At 35.2% G+C, this 7984-nt stretch overlaps 2 protein-coding genes across 2 annotated transcripts; both read left to right on the top strand.

Annotated features, from left to right (window-relative positions):
• The first annotated feature begins 2298 nt into the window (after positions 1-2298).
• On the top strand, positions 2299-5081 carry LOC18040106 (HIPL1 protein). Its single transcript, XM_006430993.1, has 7 exons — positions 2299-2389; positions 2508-2665; positions 2816-3607; positions 3693-3909; positions 4005-4183; positions 4338-4579; positions 4667-5081. Exons 1-7 carry the CDS (start codon positions 2299-2301, stop codon positions 5079-5081), a joined length of 2094 nt encoding a protein of 697 aa, XP_006431056.1.
• A 638-nt stretch (positions 5082-5719) lies between these two features.
• LOC18039338 (pentatricopeptide repeat-containing protein At5g39980, chloroplastic) lies at positions 5720-7829 on the top strand. The gene has a single exon (XM_006430992.2). It carries the CDS (start codon positions 5776-5778, stop codon positions 7807-7809), a length of 2034 nt encoding a protein of 677 aa, XP_006431055.1. The 5' UTR covers positions 5720-5775; the 3' UTR covers positions 7810-7829.
• Positions 7830-7984: the final 155 nt, after the last annotated feature.

Genomic DNA, 7984 nt, shown 5'->3' with positions numbered 1-7984 from the left:
TTTTTCTTCAAATTGTTGTATGTTTTCAAGTAATTTTATAATTTTATTATATGTTTAATTTATTAATTACTAGTTTTTTTAATTAACATCCATTAAATTAAAAATGGTCAAACATAATAGAAAAAACATATTAAGAGCACATCAAGAGAATTATTAAAAGATAAACATATTTAAAACATAACAACAACAATAACATTTATAATCAAGGAAAAATTACCTAGCAACAAAGATTTTGAGTGAAACAGTTGGAGTGATAAAATGGAGGGTGATTAAATTTGGTGAAGGGAAATATTTAATTAAAATAATATTATTTTGCCTGATTTAAAGAGCCTTTTGGAAGAGATTTTATTTTGTCACTCTTCTATTTATTATATACCTAAGCAAATCGACTTTTAAGGTAAAATTTGAAAAGTCTTTTGTTGATGCTCCAACGCTAGACCCGAAATCATTCATCATAGAGTCAAATAACAATTCTTCTGTACTCTTAGGATTTTGAAGTATTTCAGTACTTTCATGTATTTGAAGTATAAAAGGGGTGCGAAGGTTTCTCATTCTCTTCTCAATTCAATGAAATTTTTATTCAAAACTATTATTTCTTTTATCTATACATTTTTATTGTAAGATATATTAATTACAAAACAACGCTATATTCTTGGTATTGTGAATTCTAGCACAGTGTTAAATTAAGAAGGGAAAAAGATAGTGATCCCTCTAACGTTTGGGAAAAGGGACATAAAACCCTTTAACGTTTTGAAAAACACATATAACCTCCATTTTTATTATTAAATTCCATTTGTTTTAATAGTAAATTTATGTTTAATTTACAAATACTATTATGTCTCTATAATAAATAATTCAAAATATTGACTTAAGACATATAATGGGTATAATGAAATTAATAATTTTTCATTTAAAACTTAAAATTAAGATGTAATTACCTTTTGCCCAAATTATTCACTTTAACTTATGAACATGCCCTTCCCAATGATAAATTTGATTTTAATTTTACCTATTATTCATATTTTTTTTTATCATCTTATCATTGAGAAAAGTATATTAATAATTTAGAGTGAATAATTTGGGCAAAATGTAATTACAACTCAATTTTAAGTTTAAAATAAAAAGTTGTTGATTTCATTATACATGTTATCAATGACATGTCTTAAGTCAATATATTGAATTATTTATTATAGAGATATAATAGTAATTGTAAATTAAAAATAAATTTACTATTAAAAGAAATGGAATTTAATAATAAAAATAGAGTTATATATCTTTTTAAAAACGATAAGAGATTTTATGTCCCTCTTCCCAAACTTAAAGAGATTCGCCGTCCTTTTTTCAATTAAGAAATTACTTTATTTTAAAAAAATGTAGTTTTTCTATGTACATAAATTAGGTCCAGCGCCACCATTTTTTTTTTTTCCAAACTTGTAGGGTTCACTATTCTTTTCCCAATTAAAAAATTACTTTATTTTTAAAAAAATGTAGTTTTTCTATGTATATGAATTAGTTCCAACGGCCCATTTTAGACGATCAAAACAGGCAACAGCATTGAGATACAGCTAAAAGTCGCCGGAAGCACAAACAATTAACAGACCAAGAGCAACAACTTGGACACGGCAGTTTGATAATTGTTTTCTTAAAAACAAATCCAAAGGGATTATCTTTCAGACGGACAAAGAGTCTCTCTCTCTTTTTTTTTTTTTTTTCCCTAATTTCTCCTCACAAAAAACAATCGAGATTGAGGTTCCAAATTTGATATTAACAACGAAGTCAATTTTTTGATTTATTTACAAGTAAACCATTTTTTTTTAATTAGATTCGAAAAGTTCAACTAACAAGAGATTAAAAAAAAAAAGAATAAAAAGGAAGAAGATGTTAATCTTTTAGACATTGAATTCAACATCTTTTTGGGCGCTTCATTAATTAATTAAGTTTCATTCTCCAAGTAAAAGTCAACTTGAGACATTTAACCTTGCGTATAAAACATCTTTAATATACGTATATTGTCAATTATCGTTAGAGTTAGCCAACATTATAAAACAATAATTGTTTGAATTGGATTCAACTTATTTAAGTGATCAATGTGAAATCAATAGGCATATAAAGAGTTGAAAAACGCTTTTTTTTTAGTAGTTGGTGCAGCATTTAGATATGCTCAGTATTGTTTTTTATTAGTTTATTTCAACTGGATTCATTGGATAATATTAAAATGAAGGAACTTTGTTCCTTGAACTGTCCATTGGAGAAGTTGAAAAGGCTGTGAGCATGTGATTGATCTGTCAATATTGAGAAATGGGTGGTGTTCTTACTACCATATTCTTGTTTTGCTACATGATGTTGCTTGTTGATCATTCCACTCCGCATCCCTTGTGTACTAATTTAAGTGAGTGTTTTCGAAGTCAATGCTGCATTTAGTAAAAGATTGGATGTGAAGTTGCTATTTTAATGCTCATATTTTCCTTTCATTTTGCATTATATTTTGCTTGTTTTAACCGGTGTAGGAGCTCCATTTACCCCGAAGGCTCCGCTTGCTTTCTGCCAATACAATGGAAGTGTCTGCTGTAACTCCACAGAAGACCAGCAGTTGCAGAATCAATTCAAAGCAATGAATGTTTCTGATTCCGGTTGTGCTTCTCTTCTTAAATCAATACTCTGCTCGGTAAATCCAGTCCACCTATTTCTGTATTAACTTCTGCTAGCCATCTATGAAACTTACTGCTCTAGTATGTATATGTGTCCTTCAGTTATTTGCTACAATCTTTGGGACAGTTTCTATGTCACATGGTTAAATACTTGATATTCTTTGCAGAGATGTGATCAGTTCTCATCAGAGCTATACAGAGTTGAATCGAAACTAAAGAAAGTTCCTGTTCTTTGCAATTCCACCGTTTCAGCAAATTCAACCCAGTCCCAACGCGCTGCTATTAATTTTTGTTCAAAGGTTTGGGATGAATGCCATAATGTATCCATTTCAAGTTCTCCTTTTTCTTTGCAAGGTAGAGATGCAAGACTAGTTAATTCTACTTCCAAGCATACTGATTTATGGCCGTCAAAGAGTGCTTTCTGCAATGAATTTGGTGGAGCTTCTGGAGATGGACTTGTATGTTTTGATGGAGGACCAGTTTCACTAAATAGTTCTGAAACTCCGAGTCCACCAAGTGGTCTTTGCCTTGAGAAAGTTGGAACTGGAGCATACCTTAATATGGTACCTCATCCTGATGGTTCAAACCGCGTTTTCTTGTCTAACCAAGATGGTAAGACGTGGTTAGCAACAGTTCCAGAGCAGGGATCAGGCTCAAAATTGGAACTTGATGAATCAAACCCTTTTCTTGATTTGACTGATCAAGTACATGCTGATGTTGAGTTGGGGATGATGGGAATAGCTTTTCATCCTAACTTTCAGCAAAACGGCCGCTTCTTTGTCTCCTTCAACTGTGATAAGATTATATTGCCAGAATGTTCAGGGAGATGTTCATGTAACACTGATGTGGGATGTGATCCTTCCAAACTAGGATCTGATAATGGGGCAATGCCATGTCAATATCACAGTGTCATAGCAGAGTTCTCTGCTAATGGTACCAAAACAGTGCAACCTTCCTCGGTAAAAATCTAAGTAATTTGCATTGGCTTTTAGATATTATGACTACACGGCAATGTAATCAAATGTATTCTGACATTTATTTCAGGTAGCAAGTGTCAAACCACTGGAAGTTAGAAGAATCTTAACCATGGGTCTCCCTTTCACATCCCATCATGGCGGTCAGATTCTCTTTGGACCTGAAGATGGTCATTTATACTTCATGATGGGAGATGGTGGAGGCAGAGGTGATCCTAATAATTTTTCACAAAACAAGAAATCCTTGCTCGGAAAAATAATGAGACTCGATGTGGATAAGATACCAAGTAAGTACGGTGTTTGGATTCTTACCTCTGTTCAATCACTCCTTTCTTAGTTAAGCAACTCCAGAACAAATTTTCTTATTAATGAATGTTTGCAGGTGCTAAAGAAATTAGTGACCTTGGATTATGGGGAAACTATTCTATCCCTGCAGATAATCCATATTCTGAAGATAAGCAATTGCAGCCTGAGATTTGGGCCTTAGGATTCAGAAATCCTTGGCGATGCAGCTTTGATGCAGAGAGACCTTCCTACTTTCTATGTGCAGATGTCGGCCAGGTTGGCATGTTAATATCAAGCAAAAGTGCAAGTTTGAAGTATCTGATGTTGCTATACCCATTAGGCCGTTACCTTCCAACTATAAAATTATCAAATTTGTCATGAAAAATTTGTCCAGTGTTGTTAATGCATCTGGCTATTAATGGTCTAATAGGATGAATATGAAGAAGTGGACATAGTCACAAAGGGTGGAAACTACGGATGGCGTGTTTATGAAGGCCCTTTTCGGTACAATCCCCCGAGTTCTCCAGGGGGTAATACCTCTGCTAGCTCCATAAACCCCATCTTCCCCGTAATGGGCTACAACCACTCTGAGGTAAACAAGGCTGAAGGATCTGCTTCAATCACCGGAGGCTATTTCTATCGGTCCCAGACTGATCCATGCATGTATGGAAGGTAAGTTCAGTTTCACACATTTGGAATCACTTGGTGATGGTAAACATGTAAAACAAAATACCAATTGCTAGTACACTATGGTTTCAGGTACTTGTACACAGATTTGTATGGTGCTGCCGTATGGGCAGGCACAGAAAATCCAGAAAATAGCGGAAACTTCAGCACTACTAAGCTTTCTGTTAGCTGTGCTCGCGACTCTCCAATTCAGTGTGATACCGTAAAAGGAAGCTCATTCCCCTCACTGGGGTTCATCACCTCTTTTGGTCAGGATAACAGAAAAGACATCTACCTTTTAGCCAGTAACGGCGTGTACAGAGTTGTTCGTCCTAGTCGCTGCAACTACAATTGCTCTGAGGAAAATGTGACAGCATTTACTCCGGGATCGTCAGGTCCTTCTCCTTCCCCTTCAGCTGCTGGAAGATTGTCCACCGTTCCACTCATGAAACTGCTTCGGCTGCTCCTCTCCTGTTCATTATTGCTCCTGTTTTTAACTAACTCTTAAAGTCTATAATTACACTAGCTGTTAAAGAGAAGAACATGCTTGACAGTGATTTGATTGAAATCTTTTTTCTCGACGGTTCTCACCTCGTTTTCCTAATTTCATCTGAAAAAAGACAGCTCCAAATTACCTACTAATTTGGTGAGTGACATTTCTTATATTATGTTAAACTATATTGCCACACAGCAATATTCTTGGGAGTCCACAGATTCATTATTTATTTAAATATATAAATTGTGAAGGAGAAATTTTATAGTATTACGTTCCATTAATATATGTATGTCATGCATACATTTATTTTTAAAAAAATCTCAATGTAATTAATGATTATACTTAATTAAATTATATATTTCACACACAATATTTATTAATCATTCTTAAATGCAGAAGTTCTCTTTTTTTATTAATGCTAACATGTTGTTAATTTGTATGATTTAATAGAATTATTTTTTAATACATTATAATACCATGTGGTTTAATAACAATATAATCTAAATCTATTAAACTGTATGATTTAAAAATATATTTGTATTAAAGATTAACTAATATATAATATATATAATTTTTTTTCACATGTCCACGCTTTTAAACGGTAGAATTTAAAGGAGTTAGCTATGATCTTTCGGGGCGAAGATGTCGTATCACACAAGTTCTATAACTTGCTCCACTTGGGCACTTGTAGGAACCATTTGAAAGCATGTGTACGTTCTCCTTATCAGCAACTTCCGTACAGGTAGAGACACTATCATCTTCTACTTCATTTTTACTTCCACTACTTTCTCTTAACAAATCGCAATTTTACCCCTCAACAAAACCCAGAATCCCAATATCCCTCGTTACTGCCTCTTCTTCTTCATCATCCCCTTCAAAATCCAAAGACATATGGAGAAGAACGCCAGACAAAACGACGAAGTATTACAGACACCCAAACAAGAAAGTCCCAGTTCACTTAGACCACAGTGTAGACATGAACGAGCTGTTGAAGTCGATAAGCGAAACCCAGAATGAACACGAACTGTTTGCTTTATTGTCACCTTATAAAGACAGGCAACTATCGATTCGTTTCATGGTTTCATTGCTCACGCGTGAACAAAATTATCAGAGATCAGTGGCAATTCTCGATTGGATCAATGAAGAGGCTAGGTATTCGCCTTCAGTGTTTGCGTACAATGTGGTCTTGCGCAACGTGCTGAGGGCGAAACAGTGGGAGCTCGCCCACGGCCTGTTTGATGAAATGCGTCAGAGAGGGATTGCGCCTGATAGGTATACTTATTCGACGCTTATAACGTGTTTTGGTAAAGAGGGCATGTTTGATTCTGCAATTTCTTGGCTACAACAAATGGAGCAAGACCGTGTTTCGGGTGATCTTGTGTTGTATAGTAATTTGATTGAGCTTGCCAGGAAGTTGAGTGATTATTCTAAGGCAATTTCAATCTTTTCGAGGTTGAAGAGTTCGGGCATTGTGCCTGATCTTGTTGCTTATAATACTATGATCAATGTCTTTGGCAAAGCCAAGCTGTTTAAAGAGGCTAGGTTGCTTATTGAAGAAATGAGGGAACAGGGCGTTAAGCCAGATACAGTAAGTTATTCGACGCTTTTGAATCTTTATGTTGAGAATCATAAATTTGTTGAGGCGCTTTCTGTGTTTGCTGAGATGAATGAAGTGAATTGCCCGCTTGATCTCACTACTTGTAATATAATGATTGATGTTTATGGTCAGTTAGATATGGCTAAGGACGCAGATAGGTTGTTTTGGAGCATGAGGAAGATGGGAATTGATCCTAGTGTTGTTAGTTATAATACCCTTTTGAGGGTTTACGGAGAGGCCGAGCTTTTTGGGGAGGCTATTCATTTGTTTAGATTAATGCAAAGGAAGGAAATTGAGCAGAATGTGGTTACATATAACACAATGATTAAAATCTATGGGAAGTCTCTTGAGCATGAAAAGGCTACTAATCTCATGCAAGAGATGCAGAATAGAGGGATTGAACCGAATGCCATTACGTACTCCACGATAATTGCTATATGGGGGAAGGCAGGCAAATTGGATAGGGCTGCAATGTTATTTCAGAAGTTGAGGAGCTCTGGGGTTGAAATTGATCCGGTGCTTTATCAGACCATGATTGTTGCTTATGAGAGAGTAGGCTTGGTTGCTCATGCTAAGCGTTTGCTTCATGAGCTTAGGCAGCCAGATACTATCCCTAGGGAAACCGCAATAACAATCCTTGCTAGAGCTGGTAGGATAGAAGAGGCTACATGGGTTTTTCGTCAGGCTTTTGATGCTGGGGAGGTAAAGGATATATCAGTTTTTGGGTGCATGATTGAGCTTTTTTCCAGGAACAAGAAGTATGCTAATGTTATTGAGGTGTTTGAGAAGATGAGAAGTGCTGGGTACTTTCCTGATTCTCATATAATTGCTCTTGTCCTGAATTCTTATGGCAAGCTGCGAGAATTTGAGACGGCGGATGATTTGTATTCAGAGATGCAGGAAGAAGGGTGTGTTTTTTCAGATCAAGTTCATTTCCAGATGCTGAGTCTATATGGTGCAAGGAAGGACTTCAACATGTTAGAGTCGCTCTTTGAGAGACTGGACTCTGATTCAAACATTAACAAAAAGGAGTTGCATCATGTCGTTGCTGGTATTTATGAAAGAGCAAACAGATTAAACGATGCATCGCGAATCATGAATAGGATGAACAAAAGAAGAACTTTTAACTCATCGCCGGTTTAAGAATCCCACTTCTTACTGGATCCCATCAGTTCCTCGGTACTGTTGCTGTAAATTGAATTTTGTTACTAATTAATCTGTACATTGCTCTGTTTTCAAATCACATGATTAGTATATTTAAGCAAAATATTTTATCATAAAATTGATGATAAATCAACGGTTTAAGTAGTATTTCATG

Source organism: Citrus clementina, unplaced genomic scaffold (assembly GCF_000493195.1).
Source record: "Citrus clementina cultivar Clemenules unplaced genomic scaffold, Citrus_clementina_v1.0 scaffold_6, whole genome shotgun sequence".
NCBI lineage: Eukaryota > Viridiplantae > Streptophyta > Magnoliopsida > Sapindales > Rutaceae > Citrus > Citrus x clementina.
The sequence above is the reverse complement of the archived record's forward strand: the minus strand, read 5'-3'. Positions and strand labels throughout refer to the sequence as shown.